The following is a 21,489-nucleotide window of genomic DNA, read 5'->3' on the forward strand; positions in this document are numbered from 1 at the left end:
CCACCCCTCCCCTGTCAGGCTGCACTATCACAGGCCAAGGGAGGAGGCATTCTAACAACTCCCTGCCTTCATTACCTTCTCACAAGCCCAGCACCTGGGGCCCACAGCCCTCACCCAAGCCCTGAGGGGCGCGGCTTGTGCCCACCCCCTAGTCACATTTCCCGGAGGCCACAAGGCAAGCACCCACAGCACTGGGCCTCTCCGCACACCCCACCCCCAGCCTGAGCAGTCAGTGTCCCTCCCTGCCTTTCAGGGTCATCCACTCTGACTTCCTCCCTTCCTCCCTCCCTCCCTGCTACATTTCCTGGACCCAGCCCCAAAGCAACAGGCCTCTGGCCCCCACTTGGTGTGTGAACAAAGCTCTGAAGACTGGGTCAGGTCAGGCCCAGAATGAGCCCACAGGGTTATCTCGGGCCTTCATCTCCCCAAAGGTCCCGGTGAAGGCCTGTAGGTACAGCCGCCAAGCGCAGCACCAGAGGCCCCATGGGGTCAGGCCCGTGCAGGCTGGGCCTTGTTTTCCAGAAGGGACCCCGTCATGTTCCCGGCTCCCCTCTGGCGCCAGAGAACGTGGGATTCTCCCCATGGGCAGGAAAGCGGCAGAACAGACTAGAGAGAGCCAGCCGGGTTTTAACTCCTGGGCTCAGAGCTCCAAGGAGTGGCCCCAGCCGCTCTAGGCCTCCGTCTCCTCAAACACCCACGTCATGGGGGAATCAACTGAAATGACGCCAGGACAGGCCAGACACACGGTCTGCACGGCAAATGTGAGTCCCTCCTTTCCCCTCCTCCGGCTTGCTGACTGAATGCTGACCGAACCCTGCAGCATCCCCAGGCACTCGGTGTGGACTTCCAGTCCTGACTGCCTCTGCTGCAGGGGTGATCTCCTTTGCCCAGAGGAGAGGAGGCCTCCAAACAGAGTGTCACTGGCACACTCTTACCGGGAGATCTTGGACAAAGCTTCAGCCTGTCTCTTCATCTGTGCTCCTCGCACAGTGGTTGTGAGGCTGAACGGGGCTACCAGTGGAGAGGAGCTGCGCACAGACCTGAGGGCCTTGTGGGCCGGTGCACTGTGTCCTTACTACACCAGTACGGGTGTCCTTGTTACTAACAAGGCTTCGGAGCCAGAGCAGGGACTCCAGGCCTGGGGCTTGGCTGCTGCTGGGGACAGCCACAGGGTTTCCTGAGGGTTCATGGAGGAGCGGGGCCGGAGGAATGTTCTCCACACGTCAGGGCCTGGAAAAACAAACACAGAGATGGGCCTCGCGCCCTTTCCAGGCGAGCGCGCCCGCACACACGGAGCTCTGTTTGTTTGCTTTTTGGCAAAAGCGTGTGGATTTGTATCAGCGTCCCCAAGGGACGGGGCCTGGGGCAGGACAGGGCAGGGCCCACGCGAGAGAATGTGTGTGTGTGTGTGTGTGTGTGTGTGTGTGTGTGTGCGCGCGCGCGCATGCGCGTGCACGCTGGGATGGGAGCAGGCCTGTGGGGTTGCATGCATGTGTGCGTGCGTGCATGTGTGTGTGCGTGTATGTGTGCGCGCATGTCTGTCTCACGCGGCTGGGGAGGGCACGTCTGAGGCGTACCTTCCACCCTTCTGCCCCGTGCCTTCCTTTCAGTGCGGCAAGCCTCTTATTTCACTGTCTCTTTCTTTTTGCTCTCCTCCTCCGTTTCTTTAACCTGGCAACTGTCCGTGGCAGCACCAAGGTATGGTCATCTCTTTCTGCTTGCCCCTCCCCACGAGGTCCCTGGGTCTGGCCTGTCCTCAGGCTGGCAGGGACAGGTTGCCTGAGGTCTGGGGCGGGGGAGGGGGCAGGTCCACGTGGGCATGTCTGACAGGCACATAGCAGTCCTTGGTACTGAACGGGAGAGGCACCACATCCCCCAGACACCCTCCCATCTCCTGCAGTTGCTGGAGGCCAGAGAGCCTTGAGAAATCAGAACCACTATGTATATTCAAAAAGGGAGGCCTTAGGGGTGGATCGTTTCAAGCCCCAGCAGGAGCTCCTAAGGGAGAACACAGAATTCAGTTAGAGCGACTCCCTGGGTCAGTCCCTGGGACTTGAGATGAATCAGAAGGGACCATCCCCTGAGGAAATGTACCACCTGATGGAGAAGGACATCAAACAAAGCCAGCAGTGCTGGGTGCACAGTGGTGCCCTTGGGAGGATCAGGAGGTCGAGGCGGAAAGAAGATTCCAGGAGGGATGGGGGGGGGTGGGCGCACAAGGTCAGGGGCAAGAGGAGGCGTGAGAACTTCATCAGGCCCAAGTCACCATAGGCCCCGAGTGCCAGGAGATGGGCTGTGTCTGAGGGCACGAGGGAGCCATGAAGGGGTTTTCAAAGGTGAGAGCATGCTGTGTGAAAGGCTCTCTGGCTGTGGTGGGAGGGGAGATTGGAGGCTTGGAGAGCAGCATGAGGCCCAGGCAGGAACAGGGGAACAGGGGAGGTGGTGAAGGGTATGGATTGGTTCTAGATGAGCAGTGGGGGCCCCTAAGAGGAAGTGCACAAAGGGCACTGACACCCAGCCTCCTTAGGCCTGTGTCTGAGATCCAGCTACCCTCAGCTTCCTGTGATCATTGGAGTGAGGATCCGGTTTCCTCATGGCCCAGAGAGCATTCTGGGGTCTGTGAGCCTACTGCAGGGTGTGACCAGTCACTCCCAGCCTGGGGCCCTGCCGTACTCCAGTTTGGCCCTGTGCTGTGCCCTCTCTTCCCCTCCCCCACACCCTCCCCTCGAAGGCAGCCACCTCACTGCACTCCTTGTCCACTCACGCCTTCTCTGCAGCTGTGGGCTCAAAGGGTTTACTCTTCTCAGAGCCACTGTCAGAGCTGGGAAAATCCTTAGAACTCAGTTGGCCCCATTTTGCAAGGGAGAAGAGTGAGGCTCAGAGATGGGAGGCGACTTACCTGAGGTCCCAGCACGAGGGTAGAATGGAGATATAACCCCTCCTTCACTACGAAGCCCATGGGCAGAGCTGGCAGAGTCGGCTCCCTCCTCGCTGGGGACACAGCGGGAGGGACAGAGTGTGAACCTGCAGCCTGACAGACCTGCAGGCATTGCAGGTTACACAGTATGACCTTGGGCCCAGCAGATGGCCCTGACTCACCCCGCTCTGCCCCTCTGGTGTTACAGAAGCCGTATGCCTGCCAGATCCCTGGCTGCTCCAAGCGCTACACGGACCCCAGCTCTCTCCGCAAGCACGTGAAGGCCCATTCAGCTAAAGAGCAGCAGGTGCGTAAGAAGGTAAGACGGTCTTCATCCCAGGCCCACCTCTGCAGATGCCCCTCTGGCCTCCCAGATGCCTGTCCAGCATCAAACCAGGTACCCACACTCCTTATGTGCTTTCACCTCTCCACACGCCCAAGGATGGTCCTGTTCATCATCCACCACCTTTCTCCCACCTGGCCCCTGAGTTCCTCTCCTCACCTCCAGCCAGCCAGACATCTATCTACCCATAGACCGTCCACCAGCATCTCTGGCATTCGTCTGCCCACTCGCCATGGTTCGTTTAGTAAACATACGATGCCTGGCCCTGTGAAGGCATCGAGGATGCAAAAATGGAAAACCATGGTGCCTTCCTCCAATGGGGACCTGGCAGGGAGAGACAGACATAAAGAGATAATTCTGTATAATATACTAAGGATGGCAATAGAAGTATGCAGAGAATAGTTAGGGGCACAGAGAAGGGGACCTTAGCCTGTCAGGGTAGGAGCAAGAGGGTCCATGGAAGAAATGATACAGGGGACAGGGAGCCAGCCCGCCCATGGCCTTGGGCACATCTCTTAGTGCCTTTATTCTTCATATTCCTCAGCTGTCAGGTGGGGGCAACAGAGGACTTGCTTTAGAGGGTTGCCATGAGGATTAAATGAGTAAATATACATTAAGGGTGTAGAACAGTACTTGGCCCAAAGTCAAAGCTCAGAAAAGAAGTTGGTGCATGTTGTCATTAAATCTTGAAGGAGTAAGCGTGGGGCAGGCAAAGACAGCAAGGAGAGTGTCCCCCAGAGTGACTGAAGCTGGAAACCGCAGGCACCTTGCCTGTCTCGAGGCCGAGCAGCCAGGCAAGGAGGAGAAGAGGCCCGTGGGAAGCAGACGTGACAGGCCCAGAGCTCTGCCGAGGAGTTTGGGCCATCCTGACGACAGTGGGTGCCATCGAGAGGCCTTAAGCAGAGAAGGGACCTGTCCCCTTGAAAGATGGCTCTGGGGTCCGTATGGAGAATTGGTTGGAGCTGCTTGGAGGGAAATCTGAGGCAGGGAGGCCACTGCTGGGAAGCAGGAGAGGTGGTGGGGGCTGGCCTGGGGCAGAGTGGGATGGGAGGGGGAGAAGGGGGATGGCAGAGGAGTGGCAGAGACAGACTCTGAGAGGTGGGACGGTGATGGTCCCCTTCACCAGGACAGAGGATCTAAGAAAGAAGCAGGCTTACGGGAGAAAGCATTGAGTTCTGTTTTGGACGGGGAGTGTGTGAGCCACAGAGGGACCCAGTGCAGCAGGGGGATGGGACAGTACTTGGGGCAGAGCCCACCTCGGGCCTCATCCCACTCTCCAGAAGAGCACCAGGGCCATGTGCAGTGGGTACTGGAGCACAAGGGAGGACAGGGGGTGAAGAGAAACACCAGAGCCAATCCAGGGACATGAGCATGACCGTGGGTGACAGAGCAGGGAGAACCTATTAATTTGCTCTGCAAGATTTATGGAGCACGTGCTGTATTTCAGAGATGCAGCTGCAAATAAAGCAGAGAAAGGCTGGAGGCTGGAGAAAGCAGGCCACTTCAGTCCTGTAGGGGGCGGGGCGGGGGGGGGGGTACAGAGATGTATCTGGGATAGGCAGGCATCGGCTGGGAAGACATTGAGGGGCCACAGCCAGCCTTGAGGCTTTGGTCTTCATCCTGCAGGTAATGGGGAGCTACTGGAAGCAGGACAGAAGAAGGATACGGTCAGAGTGTGCACATGAGCTTGCTGGTGAAAACACCACATCTGTATTCACTCTGGTGAGGGAGGGGCAAACCTGAACCCAGTGCTGAACCTGGTGTTTCACATACCATATCTCATTTAGTCTTCTCTGTGAATCTAGGAGGTGGGCACTTTTTAATCCCTCATCTTAGACGTGGAAACTGAGGCTCAGAAAGTTAACAGATCTGCAGGGTTGTGCAACTCGGGGGTGACAGAGCCAAGGGTCCCACCCCAGACCTGCCTGTCCCCAGGGCTTGAGCTCTCTCCACTGATGTCAGGTTGAAGGGCCTGAGCAGGGATGGGGAATGGCCCAGGCTGCATGCCAGGGAGGCCTCTATCCCGAGCAGACTGGTGCCCGAGGACCAGAATCCTGCCCTGGTTTTCCCAGGCCCCATGCTTGGCTCGCGCTGAGCCCCAGGGACCTGGGGCCGCAGATCTGCAAACTTCCCAACCATAAGCATCCATTAGGAGCCATCGGGGATGATGTATCTTTCTGGGTAAAGCGACCCTTGTACTGTGACAGCTCCTTGGCAGCCCTGCTGCGTTTCAGAGAGAATTAGAAATGCTTTTCTTCCTTAATTCTCCTCTCCTGCTGCTCCTAATCCGATCGACATTGCGGTCTGCGAGAACATGCCTTGGCCCTCTTTTGCCAGAAACTTAATTTACATGGAAAACAGCTGCTGGGTCAGGGAGCTGAGGGCCCATCAGGAGGCTGGGCATGCCTTCCCCAGGCCTGGGTGCTGGCCCTTCTGGCCTGGGAGGGTGGAAAAACCCTTTGGGCTGACTCCCAGCTGCTGTGTAACGGGGGACAAGGCTCCCACCTTCCCATGGTCTGTTTTGTCCCAGGTAAAATGAGGGTCCAGACAAAATCTTCAGGGCTCTGATAGTCAGGTTGGAGATTTCCCCTAAAAGAGGGGGCCCGTCCCTTCCAGGTGCATTCCTGCCTCACCGCCCGATGTCCCAAGGGCCTCACCTGGCCACTCCCTGTCCCCATCTGGCCTATCTGGGAAGGTGAAGATATTCTGGGCTATGGAGTTCAAGTCTACTTTTAAGATGGCTAAGGGTTGTTGGTCAAAGATTTGGCAGCCCAGGCTTGCTCTCAGCCAACGACCTCAAGTCCATACATGGATGCAGCATGCCCACTGTCACACGACCATGTGGGACACAGCCAGCTGGGGTCAGCCGGCCCTTCATACAGTACCTTCAACAAACTTGTACATACCTGTCATCTCCCTACTCCACAGAGCAGCCTGGTGGGGACGGATGATTGTCGTTGCTTATTGCAGGCAGGGGAGAGCCAGAGAGGTTAAGTTATTTGTCCAGTGTCACACAGGGAGGAAGAAGAGATGGGAGTGGAGTTTGAAAATGGGTTTTCAGTCCTTAGCCCTGGACTATTTCCACCGTGCCTCATACTAGGAAGAAAGGAGGATGGGGGCACAGGGGAGAGAAGGAAAAACACTTCCTGTGTGCCCACTGTATTTACTCTACCCGCGTGAGTTCACTGTGGGGCGGCCCCAAGAATGGGCCACCTGGAGCCCCGGCTACCTGTGGGAGGCCCCAGCTGCGGCACTTTGACACCTTCTGGGCATGCGTGTGAAGCCACGGCTCCTGTAGGCTCCTCCCAGCCAAGGACTGAGTGTGGCAGGCCCAGCAGAGAGGCTGATGCCTGGGAGACACAGGACCCTGGGACTTCCGGCACACTTCAGCTCCCTGAGGACTCCTAGTCTAGGAAGCTTTCACCAACCTCCTTCCCCCTCTTCCCTCTCCAGCCTGCCCAGCTCCCTGGTTTTCTCTCACTCAGGCACTTCCTCTGTTAAAATCCTTGTACTCTTAGTGTTTGCTTCTCAGACCTGAACTAACCCAGTGTATACAGTTGGCTCCATTTTACAGATGAGGAAACTGAGGCACAGTGAGGAGCCACCATCCTTCCTGCCCTGTCCCCTAAATGGAGGGTCTCACACAAGCACCCCTTCTCCCTCTGCTTGCTCCTCAGCTGCACACAGGCCCTGATTCTGAGGCTGACGTCCTGACCGAGTGTCTGGCCCTGCCACAGCTCCATGGGTCCACACAGCTGGCGGCCAGCGAGAGGAAGGGCGGCCGCGCCCCGGAGCTGCTCCCAGGTATGCGTGCGGGCAGGCAGGGGCCAGGTGCGCAGCCCAGGAGGGCCCTTTCACAGCCAGCCAGCCCTGTAGGAAGATAGTGACACTCTGCGGGCGCCCAGCAGCGAGTGGGCATGACTTGGTGAAGGGCACCCGCGCCTCTGACCTACCTTCCTTCACACTCTTCTGTGGCTCCAGTGCCCAGGGGATGAAGCCCAGGCTCCTTTCAGCCTGGTCTTTGAGGCCTAACGGGCCTAGGCACTCCTGACAGCCTCCCCCACCAGCCTTGGCACAGCAAACATAGCTCCCTGGACATCCTTGGCTCCCTCTTGCCTCTGAGCCACCGTATACCCCCTGCCGGTGTCCTCACCCCAGCCCTTCAGCGAGGCAACTCCTGCACTGCCTTCAGGCCCCACCTCAGGGTTCAGGCCCGGGCCTCAACCTAAAGACCCATGTGCTCCCACCAGGACTCCATACCACAGCTTCCTGCCTCAGAGGAGAAAACCAAGGCTCAGAGAAGGTGGGCAAGGTGGCCAAAATCACTTCCTGCGTGTTCAGTTCTGTGGCCTAGAGACGGAGCCCCTCAACCCCCCCTGGGGACCCCGCAGCCCCATCCAGGTGGACACTCAGAGCCACTGGTCCACTCGACACAGCCTGTCCGTCCTCCCCACGAAGCCGCAGGCCAAGAGGCAGGTCTCAGGCCCAGCAGGACCCCCCTCGCTGCCTGCGTGGCTTGCGGTGTGGCCTGCAGGCGGATTCCAGCTGACAAAACTTGTGCTCTGCCCTCCCTACCCCACAAAGAAACCACAGTATCAGAGCAGAACGCTCTTCCCACTCTCTGGGATTTCTTGAATTACTCTAACCATTTTAGACATTTTTTATTTTCTAATTTTTTTTTAAATGTTTTATTTATTTCTAGGAGAGAGAGAGAGAGAGAGCGTGAGCAGGAGAGGGTCAGAGAGAGAAGGAGTCACAGACTCCGAAACAGGCTCTAGGCTCTGAGCTGGCAGTCAGCACAGAGCCCGACGTGGGGCTCGAACCCACGAACCGCGAGATCATGACCTAAGCGAAAGTCGGACGCTTAACCGACTAAGCCACCCAGGCGCCCCTATTTTCTCATTTTTAATGCTTTCCCCACAGTGTCGAAGTAGTCGCAGATTTAAAACTGTGTCAAAGCATTTACCAAATAGTCTCAGGAAGAGAAGGCGTTTGTCCTTTTTCTGGGTTGCCTTTCAGAGAGATGGTTGCTCTCATAGGTCCACAAGGGCAAGGACACCCCCCACCCCCGGCCCTGCTCAGTAGGATGGATCTGTGGAGAAGGGAGCACACCCTCTTTCTGCCAGCTAGGGGGCCCCTCTGCCACGGCTGCTTCTCACAGGATCAGATTTCCTAAAATAGCAGGTGACAAGAGACCCAAAGGACAGGGATGTGTCAAGGACTCTGAGGCTTGACAGCAAAAGAGGGCTGTGACCAATTAGCAATGGCTGTCCTGGGGCAGAGGTCCTGCCACCCCATCATTTTTATCCTGGGAAGATTCAGGATTAGGCAGGAGGAGGACGGACCCAAGGTCATCTGGAGGAGTCAGCAGCAGATCCAGGCTGGAAGCCCATTCTCCCAGATACCAGGCCAGGGCCTATCCTAGGGAGAAGGGCCAGGCCAGCAACAGCTGTCTCTTGAGCACCTGCATGGGCGGGTCACCAAACAAACATCATCTCATTCGGTCCCCATGAGCCCATGCTACAGATGAGAAACAAAGTCACTGAGGCCACGTCATGGATGGTGGGGGCATTAGGGTAATACACCTATGCAGGCCTGCTCTGATAGCGAGCGAGTGGTGTCCTCCTTGCCTCAAGCCTCAATTTCTCCCCCAGACCTGCTGTGACAACAAATGGGATTGTGATGTGATCACTTACATAAACCCACTGTGACCAATAATTCTATGATCCTTATTATTCTGCTCAAGGTGAATGAAAAGAGTCACCATTTACTCACCCATCTCCTAATAATACAAGCCAGCATTTACTGAATATTTGTCACAAGAAGCCATTGTAGGGGCTGTACAAGTATATGTTAACAGAATCCTCACGTCAGCCTCATAAAGTACATGCTACTGTGCTCTTTCTTTTCCAGATGAGGAAACTGAGGCCTCAAGAGGTTAAGTAACTTTCTGCTGACATTCCACAGTCAGTAAATGGCAGAGGCCAGACTTGAACCCAGGCCATCTGGCCACAGGCCGTGCCCTTAATCAGAGTGTCTGCTGCCTCCCTGCTGTGGATGCTAGATCTTACCTTCCTGGGCACCTGCTGGGTGCCAGGCTCTGTGCTGGTCCCTGTCCTTAAGCTGCTTGCAACACAGCAGGGAGACAGGGGACCCCAGAAGCCCCGGATCCTCTGGGTTTTAGTGCCAGTTCTCCTATAGGCCACACTGCAAATGCTTGAGGCACAGTTGAGAACAGATGTTAGGGCCAGAGGTTAAGCGCTCGTGGCTGAGGATTGATGATGCTGATTTATAGCCTCAAATGGTGCATTTGCGGGAGAGGCCAGCAGGCTCACGTGGCGTCCCCCTCCTGCTGCCCCTCATGATGCGGTGACTCCCTCATTGCCATCCACTCTCTGTCCACGGCTTAGCATGCCTCGTTCACACAGTAGCCCCCCGCGTGTCTGTCTGTATGGGACTGGACAGGCAGGGCAAGAGGCAGAGGGCAATGGGACAGATTCAAGGAGTGTTAGGTCAGAGGAGTCCAGAACAGAGGAGTGAGGGCATGAGAGTAGCTGGCAAGGATGACCTGGAATTTTTGTTGTCTGATGACAGGAAATTCCCAAGAGCTTGTCTCATAAGGAAGGACCGGCTCACCTCATAGGAAACCCTCAGGAGGCTTCCTGGCAGGCCCCTTTAGCAGCCCCAGGTAATGTGGCAGGCAGTGAGGATGTGAGAAGCACGAGGTCCATGTGGCTGAGGGAGAGAGAGCAGGATTTATCAGGACCCTGGGCCTTCCTAGCTGTCAGACCCCCAAATTGGCTCAAGATGGCAGGTGAGGAGGTGCTCCAAACAGAGCACACCGTGAGCAGCACCGAGCCAGGCTCCAGCCTTGGAAGTCTTCTCCAGTGCCTTCCTCACCAAGCTGGGAGGGATGTGTGGTAAAGGGGGGTAGGTGGGTGGATGGATGGGCAGGGCTGCCCGTGGGGCGGAGGTCCCTGAGACAGAGGCATAAGGACTGCAGCAGAGGGGCAGAGGGCCTCCAAGAGCCCATTTAGAGCACTGGGGTCTCACAGCCAGCCCACAGGGAAGCCTGGACCGTAGGACCCTACCTGGCCGTCTAGGATGTGGCCTGAGCTGGAGCCCCGGGCCATTTCCTGGGCCTGGCTTTAAATGGGACTTTCGCTTGGTATCACTTGGGAGACCTGGCTAGATGCAGTTGAGGGTCTGAGCTCACAACCCCTGCTCCGGCCCTCCTCAATGCCTGGTAGTAACTTCCCAAGTTGCAGGCCTGGGCGAGAGGGGCTAGCCTTTGTGTGGTATATGTTCAAATGCTCCTCATGATAAAGAGCATTGGGTCTGGATCCATGATGAGCGGAGTGATTGAAAACATAACAGTGGGCTCAGGTGAGCTCAACTAACCAGCGTGAACACAGCATCAAGACAGCTCTGAGTGTGGTCCCCAGTCTGCAGAGTCTTCCGAGGGCATCAACTAAATGAGTTGATTTCTAGGAAAAGGATGTCAGTTTCTATCTAAATTCAAATAAACATGGCCAGATTTTAAAAGGGAGAACAAAATTGGCCCCATTTTTTCAGATGAAAGAGAAAAACTTGCAACCCTTGCTGAGTTCCTCTCAGGCTCCAGTCCCAGAGTAGGAGTCCAATCTCCCCTCTCATTGGGGTTCCTTAGTGAAGGCATTTGGGGAGCATTGGCCTAGTAACTGCTCTCAGACCATCAATTAGGCCCCTGGAGCAACATCTGACTATGACCTAATGTCCCCCATTTGATTTTTCCCCTACCTATCTTCTTAACAAGAGTAAGACCCTTAGGAGTAAGAGGTGCCAAAAAGTGGTATCACCTTGCAGATATCTTCTAGAGGTTTAGAATCATAGAATAGAGCATGGCTGACTCCTCTCCTCAGTCAGGACCCTTGTGCAGTATACAGCCTCTACAACCGTCTGTGGCATCCCTTCCCATAGGTCTCCTGGGCCAGCCTGCCATCTAGCTAGCACAGCCATCTTTATTTGGGATCCTTCACAGTGGACATCCAGGCTGTGCTTGCACATCTCTGGGTGTGGGTAGTTCATTTTATCCAAAAGCAGCCCATGACCCTCCAGCAACTCTGCTGGGGAGAAGGTATGGCCAAGTCCTGAGATTCTCTCAAGCTTCTCTCCATTTCTGGATTCCTGTCTGCCTCTGGGGCTGCACAGAGCAAGCTTCTTCTTTCCCAGAATAGCCCCAGAGACTTCAGGCAGCCTGCTGCATACAGCCCTCTTGTCCCCCAAAACACGTGTGGGCACACACGCTTACACGCACACACGTGCACACGCACACAGCTTGACCACGCAATGCCTCTGACAGCCCCCTTGTCAGTCCACCGCCTCTGCCTTCAGGGTAGACCTCAGCCCCACACACAGCCCCTCGGCCAGGGTATGAACAGCAGAGTGGGGCCATCATCTCCTTGCTTGGGCCCCCAACCTTCTGTTAATACGGCCCTGAAGGTTTCCCTGTCTCTCTCTTTCTCTCAGCAGGCACACAGCCCCGGGGCCACTCACAGCCACATCTAGCAAGTGGCCGAAGCCCAGTGACATGTGTTTGCTTTCCCACAGGCGTGTATCCCGGCTCCATCACCCCCCATAACGGGCTCGCGTCAGGCATCCTGCCCTCCATGCACGATGTCCCTTCCAGACACCACTCACTGGACGCCACCAGCGGTTCCCACCACCATCTGTCCCCTCTACCCGCGGCTGAGAGCACCAGGGATGGGTATGTACAGCAAGCCAGTCCTCCTCCTCCGGGGCAGTGAGCAGGCACCTGCATGGGAGGAGGGGGAGGGTGGGCGTCCCTTGAACTAAGTGGTCGCAGCCGACCGTGAAAATAGCCAACACATAGGCAGCGCTTACAGTTACTGTGTCCTGCACTCCATACCAAACACCTTCTGGGCACGATCTCATTGGTGCCTCACGGCAGCGCTCCCGGGTAGATGGTCCTGGCACCTGGACCTCGTGCTGCCGTATCTCGGGTGCACCTCCCCTGTGAGCACAGCCATGGGAAGACGCTGTGCCCCCCGCCCCGCATTCCGGACCACCATACCAGGCCTCCTTGGGGACCTCACCCTGGCTTCTCTTCAGCTCGCACCATGCATGTGGGGAGCAGACTGCCATAGCCCACTCCAGAGGTGCTCATCGGGCCCTTGCCCCCACTTCTGGCCACTGCAGCTGTGGTCGTGGCCCAGCCTGCCGGTCCGGGAGCCCCTGCTGTAGGATCACTGCAAAGAGGAGTAGCCTTTTCTATATTCAATGTGGTTCCCATTGTGGCCGCTTAATTGGCTGGAAATGGTAAATGTGCTAATTGCTGGCCCTTAGTGCTGCCAGAATCGCCTCGCCTGGCAGATGGGCAGAGGGAGGTCCCAGAGCCCGGCCGCCTGCCCTGCCCACCACTTTCACTTATCGCTAGCAGGACTCAGTCAGACTTGTCCCCCAAGGCCTGGCCTCGGCACCTTCTTCCTCTGCCCTTCCTCCCTAAGACCACAGCTTTAGCCTTGGCATTGGCCTACCTTGCCTTGGGCCATCCTGGCTTCATCACCAAATTTGTTGTCCAGGGCTCCGAACCAGGCTCCTTCTGCTACTCACTCATCCATTCACTCAGTGTCCGGTTATTGAGTCCTTGGTGTGGGCAGGCCCTGGGCCCAGTGCTGGAGCCGCTGACAGGCCCCATCCCGGAGAAGCTCACCGTGAGGAGGGGAGATAGAGCTGCAGGACTGACCACATGGGACAAGTGCTCTGAGGAAAGAAGCAGAAGGGGCTGTGGAAGTCCAGAGGAGAACCCAGTGAGCTGGAGGACAGTGTCAGGGAAGGCTTCCTGGAGGTGATGCTAAGCTGGGCCTCCAAGGTTAAGTAGGAGTTGGCTGAGTGGAGACATTAGGAGGAACTAGCAGCGAGAGAATCGATGTGGGTAGAGCTTGGCGTATTCTGGGAAACATGAACCTTCGTGTGGAGCGACAAGGCTCAGGAGGGAGGTCGCCGGGGCCAGATCATGAGGCCTGCGGCAGGGCTGTACGCAAAGGGTGCTGAGCAGGGATGTGGTCAGTTTGGGGAGGAGTGTGCAGCCTGCAGTGTGGGGCTGCTTGCCAGGCGCAGCATCAAACATGGGTGGATGGCAGCCTGAGCCAGAGCTAGGCAGGGGGGTGGATTACCAGGAGGCATTATCGACATAGAATAAGCAGGGCTGGGGGGGGACTCCTACTGGGTGGGGAGAGGAGGAGGTGGGGAGCCACCAGAGATGAGCCCCTGGGGAGGTAGAAGAGCAGGGGAAGTAGGAAGATGGTGGGGAGCCACGAAGAGGCTGCCTGATGGAGTTCAAAGGGGGACCCAGAGAACCAGGCCTCCCTGAGCCTCAGTTTCTTCTTCCGTCAAATAGGTATGAAAATACCCTCCTCTAGGAAGGTGGTGAGGATCAGCCGTGCGTGACCTACACATGCCTAGCATTGTATGTGTCATCTGGTACAGGTTCCACGGACCCTACCCCCCTACCCACCCACGGGCTCAGGCCACCTGCTCACCCACCAGCCAGCCCCAAAACATCTCCAACCAAAGAAAAATAAACTACAGAGGCCTTTCCCCACTCAGGCCTGTGCTCTCTGCTCCACCTCATTCATCACCTGCCTGCTGCCCGCATAAGTGCCAGTCAAGAATTCCTGCAGTGAGAGGCAGAGTGATGACAAGAGCAGGACGGCCCAGCCCGCCATCCACCCGCCTGCGCCTGCAGGAGTGGGAGCAAGGGCTCGAGGCCTCCCAACCGGCCAGGCGCCCAGGCTCCTTGGGCTGGGCTGCAGGAGAAGAGGGCCCTCAAGCCTGACACCAGGCCCAGGCCCAGCGCTGGCTTGAATGGGTTTCTTTTTTCAGCCCCTGAGAAGAGAGGCAAGGCAGGGGGAAAAGGCCTTAGCCTCCCCTTCCTGCCAAAGTCAACAGGGAAGGCCACTGGCGGCTCCCCGGTGGTTTGCTAGGACGTTTAAATAGCTTGACAGAATTATCTGATTCACTCAAAACTATGCTAAGAGGGCCTGACTTCATGACCAAATTTATTTACCCTGGCTCAGAGAAGACGCCGAATAGGGCAGTTTTTTTCTTTTTCCCCAGCCCCATACGAGGTATGAAGCCCTCAGTCTGCCAAGCCAGTGAGGTTTTATATTAATTTTTATAGGTTCCAATTGAAGCAAAAATATTTGATTTAGGAGTCATTGGCATGACTCAGAAGAGGAGCTCCAGATGATCTTTTTTCCTTTTCAAGAGTTCAGGTAGAGCCGCGTAACCTCAGTCTTCGCGGCTGCTGGGGAGAGTCGTGTTCTGTTTAATTTCACTGGCTGTGAAGGTGGCAAATGTGAATTTATGGCAGGTTTGAGACAGGAAAAACAAACGTGGAGAATGCATGTGTTTTTTTCCCCCTTCAGATCTGGTTCTCCTTAATTCTGCAATGCTGTTAATCTCTGGGCTTTGTAGCTGAGTGATTAAGAAAGCCATTTGTTAGTATTTATCAGCTGTTTGCTGTGCGTCAGGCCCAGTGCTAAGCACACAGTGCCTCAGAGGCAGAGACCTGGCCCTCCTCATGAGCTCCCAGGGGAGGGGGCGGACGAGAAGTCAGGGAAGAACTGCGTGTGAGTGCCAGGGTGGGGTGGGCATCAGGCAGGTGGACACCACGAAGTGGGCTTGAAGGAGGAACCCCCCGGCCACACCACGGCCCCGCCTCAGCCAGAGAACTGGCTACAAGGACACACAGCTCATGCACAACCATCTACAGTTTGTACCACTGTCCTACTGGACAACCCTGTGAGAAAAACCTAAAAATGTTAATGATGACGATGATAATAATTCACGGAAGCTTGATGAGGACTCAGTTCATTAACTTGAGGCTGATGGGCACCTACAGTGTGTTGGATGTTGGGCTGGGGACTAGGGACCCAGCACTAAGGCCCCCTTGTGCCACTGGCACGCTCACAGCGGTGGGGTTCCAAACATATGAATGATGGCGGTGCAGCCAAGGGGCAGAAACGGCAGGTACCCAGGCTGGAGGAGGCAGATGGGGCAGAGTACAGACTCCAGCAGAGTACAGACATGGAGCCCACTGGCTTCTCCCCAAATCTTTCTCTGTTTCAGTGAAAGGCACTGATCTGTCCCTTTCACACATCACGTTTTAGAGGGTAGGCAAGGGTAATATTCTTGGCCTGAAAAGGTCACCTATAGCTGTGACATTGAATTGGTAGTGTATTTGCATGGGGATGGTCCAAAATCCACAAATGCCCATAAGAAGATGGACTGTCTGAGCTACACCCCCCTTTATGCAATGCACGTAAGTGCTTTATAGGCTATGAGCCCTCAGCCTGGTCCCCAGAGCCCCTAAGTCCATCCGACCTCGGGGCCATGTTGGTTCCTGTGAAGACCCAGAGGCTTAGGTGGCAGCGTGAGGAAGGAACCTGGTGTACAGTGCTATGCAGTCCAGTTAGATGACCCACATGGGCTCAGCTGGGCTCAAGGTAACTGACTCTGGATGAAGTGAGGTGGTGAGCCCCTCATCACAGGATGTATGCAAGTAGAGGGGAGATGTCCAGGGTTGGAGACAGAAGGTCCCTGAAAGCACACTGTGCAGGGGAATAAAGCCCAACTTGGATGTGAGACCTATCTGCTAGTTTTCTTTCCCTACATCTTTAGAATAACGATGGTACATCCAACATCGTCTTGGGTGCTTATTTAGTTTTACCCACGTCATAACCTGTGAGGTCAGCGCTGTGTGGCCAGGACTAACTTGGTGAGCAGCCTCTCTGAACCCTGGTGTTTTGATCTGGGAGGCAGAAACAAGAACTTCCCTCATGGGGCCTGAGGTGAGTCAGGGGCTCAATAAATGGGTTCAGTAAGAGCCATGGGATCTTCCCCTGCTAAGGGAGCATGAGAGCTTTCAGTGCAGCTGTTCTGGACTCGTCCTCCAGGGGTGGCCAGAGCGGCAAGCGCAGAGGGAGAGTGTCAGGACCCAGTGGGAGCGGCTGGTGGTTAGCCCCGGGTGATTAGAGTAGTAAGTGCGCCGGGTGGAGACACAGCCACACTGTGAGGAAACCAAGGCTCAGAGTCCTTAAGCATCCTGCCCAAAGTCACGTGGCCGGTGAGAGCAGCCAGGGTATAAAACCCAGTTCTGTCGACTCCAACGGCCATGCTTGTAACCAGTGTTCCTTGCTGATTTCCAGTCCTAAATGCTAGATAGAAGTTCTTCTTCGCTGATTCCTTTGGATTCTGAAGCTCAGAGTACTTTAAAATTTGATTCCAATTTGAACATAATAAGAAGTAAAAGCCTCCTCTTCTAACTGCACTGTCTTAAGTCAGAGAGAATGAGGTAGTGAGCTCAGTGTTCCTGGAGGGAAGCAAGCAGCAGCAGCCACGCCTCAGGTCCCCACTGCCCTCCCCTTGCACTCCCCCAGAGCCTATCCTGTTGATGGCCATCTCTGTTCTCTCTAGGTTGGGACCCGGCCTCCTCTCACCTATGGTCAGCCCACTGAAGGGGCTCGGGCCACCACCACTGCCACCATCCTCCCAGAGCCATTCTCCAGGGGGCCAGCCCTTCCCCACACTCCCCAGCAAGCCACCCTACCCGCCCTTCCAGAGCCCTCCACCCCCACCTCTGCCCAGTCCACAAGGTAAGCTCTGGCTGGGGCCCTCTCCGTATACATCTACTGACTCCTCAGGTGCCCAAGAGGAGCAAGGCACTGACCTGGGGAGGCAGGTGGGGACTCGGAATGCTGGAGGGCACTGAGGGTCTCCCTGAGAGAAACTAGGGGTCAGGTGACCCAACACACCTCGTCGGGGGACCACCTCCTGGAGGAAATTCCATCTGAGGGGTGAGGTAGCATTTGTTCCATTGACAAGGCATGGCAGGGCTCTCCCAGCAGCAGGAACAGCACCCACTCTGGCAGGGGGGTGGGCACAGCCTGCTGCTTGGAGGAAGTGAGTGAGCTGGCACCTCAGGAGGTGAGGATGGAGGGCCAACAGTCCTTTCCCTCAGAGCACTACGTCAGCCGCAAACGACTCAGGTCAGGTGCAGCCACGTGAGGCCGCCTCACCCTACCCCCTCGGGCACCACACAGAGCTGGGAAGGGGGCCCAGGACACCCGCACCTTCTCCACCCTGGGGCTGTCTTCTCTGCTCTGCATGCACCATGCCTGGACAGGACGATACGGGAGGCTGAACAGTGCCGCGGGGACAGTCCCCTCTCTGCCCTGGGCGTCTTCCCTTGGTCAGTGCAGCCCCTGCCGCCCCCCTCCGCAGGGTACCAGGGCAGCTTCCACTCCATCCAAAGTTGCTTCCCCTACGGCGACTGCTACCGGACGGCCGAGCCAGCAGCCAGTGGGGACAGTCTGGCTGGGGAAGCCCACGGCTTCAACCCCCTGCGGCCTAACGGCTACCACAGCCTCAGTGCACCTTTACCTACCACAGGTGAGCCCTCCCCCTGCACGCCTCCATTCCCTGGCCACCTCCCAAGGCCCAGCCCTGTTCTGGGGTACTTGTGTACATTGTCCTGAAGCCTTGGGACAGCCCAGAGGGTAGAGTCATCCCCACTTTACAGAAGGAGAAATAAAGGCTCACACAGGTCCCAGGACCCCCCAGAGTTGGGATTTGCATCCTTCCCACCTCCGAAGTCAGTGTTTCTTCCGCGCTGTCCCACAGAAGGTGTGTGATACATGTCTGGACTCTGGCAGGTTTCAGAAGACAGAGAAGACTCAGACTGGGAGCTTGCAGGCTAGCTGATGTTTCCTTTCAGATATTTACTGAGCGCTGAGTATGTACCAGGCATGGTTGTAGACCCTGGGGATACAGCAGGGAAAGAGACACATACTGATCTCTCTTTAACAGATGAAGAAAATGAGACCAGAGGGGCACCAGGAAAGGAGAGAACCGAGAGATTGTGCTTGTTCCTTGTGCTGCATCGCATCCCCCACAGAGCCCAGGGCCTTCCCCACGCAATGCCCCTGGCTGGGGTGGAGAAGCCCAGTGAGAGGGAGGGCTGTGCACAGCTCAGGGTGGAATAAGGCTCAGGCCAGCAAGGCCAGTGCTGATCAGAGCAGAAGCATCGGATGGGGCAGGGGGCAGACCCTCCCTGAGTCCGCCCAGCGCAGCCCCACCCCTAGTCAGCCTGCAGGCCTGGGTCCAGCCAGAAGCTACAAGGCCTGGGCAGGTGGGGCACCCCAGAGAAGGGGGAGCCTGAGGCCCTGTGCCAGAGGCCCCTTCGGTGGCTCTGGGTGTGTGCAGCTGGGGTTAGAGGATTAAGGACAGAGGGACAATAGTGAGGCCACAGACAAGCATGCAGAAACCTGTTGGTCCATCTGCATGTGGGTCCAAGTGTTCCTAGTCACACACAGGCCCTCATGTCCGTGTATGTCTTCTTTCGTCACGTGTTTGTGGTCACGTCTGGATGTGCCGGTGTACGTAGGGCCAGCACAGGTGGACTCCAAGTGGTAAGAGCCCTGTGAGTATGCAGGGAGCTCACAGGTATGTGCGTCCATGTCCGCACACGTGTGCACCCATCATGCCTGTGCCTTTCATGCCCAGTCTGTGTGCACACACATGGGCCCGATCTCCGTGTTCCCAGTGTGTGCACACTGTGCTACCCACCCCCGAGTCCCATCCCTGCGGACACACTGCGTGTTACCCACCCCATGACGCCTGTGTGCACAGATCCCGTGATGCCTGTCTGTGTGCACAGACTGTGTTCAAGCGCAGCGTGAGCATGTCTGCAGGTGGCCGCGTGTCACGTGCACGCAACCAGGCAGATGTGTACCGATCACAGGGTGTGTGTGGGTGGGCGGGTGCGTTCCCTGTCTGTACACACGTGGGTTGGTGTACAACGAGGCACCGGCTGCCATTCCCGGCACTGCTGGCTCACCACCTCTTCCTCCACCTGCTCTGTGCGGCTTGTGGCAAGCTTTCCTGGTTCAGCAGCAGACACAGATAGCTCTGGTGGGCAGGAGGCAGCTTCCGCACCAGGACAGTGGATCCTTCTGGCCTCCCTTCTCCCCTGCCATCTGGGGGGCAGCCCAGCGTTCAGTGCCCATTCCAGGCCCCGTGCAGTTGCCCATACATCCTCTGCCAAGCTGAGAATAGACACGCAGGATTGATCCAGACATAGGGTGGGGCTGTGGGGGGCCTCAGGAGTAGTTCAGCGTGATCCCACTGCACACATGGGAAGACCGAGGCCCGCCTGTCATAGGCTACACAGATTGCAGCTGCGTGATGGCAGCTCAGGGACAGAGCCCTTAGGGCAGGGACTGGATAAGACACCCACTCCAGGCCCCTCCAGGTTAAGGGCCTCTGAGCAGTGGAACATGTCTAATGGAAGAGCCAGGTGTCTCAGAGCCAGATGGATCTGGGTTCAAATCCCAGTTCCCCCACTTACTAGCCCTATGACCTTAGGCAAGTGTCTTGGCCTCTCTGAGCCCATCTTCTCAGCTGTAAAATAGGATAAGGACACCTACCTCACAGGATTGTTGTGGTCGAAGTGAGATAAGACTTCAGGGAAACCTTGGTAAGAGCCACGTCAGCGCTGGTCCTATTCTGTGTGTTCCTTGTGTCTCGTGGGGTGAAGGAGCCTAGAAGTGTGGGGGTGGGCTGTGCTCCTCTGCCAGAAGGGGTCCAGCCCCCGAGGACACGAGCTGTGATAGCCCACCCCCATCCCCCACAGTCTTCCCTACAGTCCAGCACCGGGTGATGACTGCTCCAAGCCAGCCGCTGTCTGTCCAGCTGCCCTGGGCGCCCTGGCAGTACAAGGCCCCGAGTGCCTCCTGCCACCCACCAGCTCCCCTGTCCGGAAGAGCAGAGGCTCAGAGCAGGCCCCACCGAAGGGACACTGTGTGAAGGAACCAGTGGGACCTCCACCAGTGACAGGAGGGTGGGGCCAGGGAGCTGGGAAAAGATGGCATAGCCCTTGCATTCTCCAGCCTGGACCCTGTTCCCTCCCACACCCACAGGCTACGAGGCCCTGGCCGAAGCCCCATGCCCCTCGGCACTGCCTCCACAGCCATCCGAAGACATTGTGTCCAGTGGCCCTGAGGACTGCGGCTTCTTCCCCAACGGGGCCTTTGACCACTGCCTGAGTCACATCCCGTCCATCTACACGGACACCTGAAGGAGGGCCCAGCCTGCACCTGTCCTCCCTCCATCGCAGACACTGCCTTGCCCGCTCACCATCTGTCCCCACCCTCCGTGCACCCAGCCCCGGGCCACCAGGCCGAAGCTCCCCACAGACTCAGGGTGCCGGGTCTGCGGCAGCCGCCCTGCGCTGGCCAGGGACAATGTCCTGAGCCCGAGCTGGGTGCTCAGAAGTGCCCGTCAGGATCCGTGGCCCGCGACATTCCCCTGCCTTCCTTTTCCCTCCCCAATGGTTTTGAAATCACAGACCTCGTGTACATAAAATGTACAGAACTTGTTTTCCGTTCCCCTTCCAGTTTTATATTTTGGGTTTTACAAGAAAAACATTAAAAACTGGAAACGAGTCACGGGGGCCTAGTTTTGCCTGTGAGCCGGCGGCGTCGAGGCTGAGACCAGCAGCGTGGCGGAGGGGTGTGTGACAGAGCCAGCGTGCGGGGCTCAGACACCAGCCCGGGCCCTGCACTCTGTCAGCGGGAATGGGAGCCCGCTTTGGCAGCCCCCACCACACGCGAGTCCCAGGACCGCACTGCGAGGCAGGTGAGCAGACCAAAGTGAGGACTAAACGTGGAACCCAGATCACCTGACCCAGACCTTGGTTTCTGCACTGACTTGTCAGCCGGTGGAAGAACACACTCAAATTCTGGCCTGCGGCTGGGCCAGGCTGCAGACGGCACCCGGGGTACAGAGAGACCCACCCCGCCCGAGCAGTCTGGGAGAGGGGAGAGGAAGCCAGTTCTGAGGGCACCAGGGCTCATCAGAGCTGTGTAAGCCCCCTGCCCGTCTCCCCCCCCATCATCCAGGCCTGCGCATGCAGATGGCCTGGGCGCTGTCCTGCATCTCACTGTGTCACCCTGCAGGTCACCTGGTAAAAGAAAGCCCTCCAGGAACATTTCTGCCCCGTCTTCTGCTGAAGTGAAATGAAACAAGGGAAGTGGTGTGTGCTGCACACCTACTGCGTGCCGGGCCCTCCTCCAGCAGCAATCCGATCATTTTCCCATCCCCCTCTAGGTGAGGGCTCACAGTTGGGATTTGCAGCCAGATCAAAGGAACACCTCTCAGTTCTGTG

At 57.0% G+C, this 21,489-nt stretch overlaps 1 protein-coding gene across 2 annotated transcripts in view; it reads left to right on the forward strand.

Moving 5' to 3' along the window:
- GLIS1 (GLIS family zinc finger 1) overlaps nucleotides 1-20,767 on the forward strand; it is a 224,200-nt gene extending 203,433 nt beyond the window's left edge. Inside the window, exons 4-9 of one of the 2 annotated variants that reach the window (XM_039238789.1) lie at nucleotides 3,126-3,236; nucleotides 6,938-7,064; nucleotides 11,850-12,006; nucleotides 16,740-16,918; nucleotides 17,547-17,714; nucleotides 20,243-20,767. In XM_039238789.1, coding sequence (XP_039094720.1) covers nucleotides 3,126-3,236; nucleotides 6,938-7,064; nucleotides 11,850-12,006; nucleotides 16,740-16,918; nucleotides 17,547-17,714; nucleotides 20,243-20,400 — 900 coding nt within the window. In that variant the 3' untranslated portion in view covers nucleotides 20,401-20,767. The remainder of the gene's footprint in view (nucleotides 1-3,125; nucleotides 3,237-6,937; nucleotides 7,065-11,849; nucleotides 12,007-16,739; nucleotides 16,919-17,546; nucleotides 17,715-20,242) is intronic. The other variant, XM_039238780.1, reaches the window with a different exon arrangement.
- Nucleotides 20,768-21,489: the final 722 nt, after the last annotated feature.

Source organism: Hyaena hyaena, unplaced genomic scaffold, assembly GCF_003009895.1.
Source record: "Hyaena hyaena isolate Hyena2069 unplaced genomic scaffold, ASM300989v1 scaffold_5, whole genome shotgun sequence".
Lineage (NCBI taxonomy): Eukaryota > Metazoa > Chordata > Mammalia > Carnivora > Hyaenidae > Hyaena > Hyaena hyaena.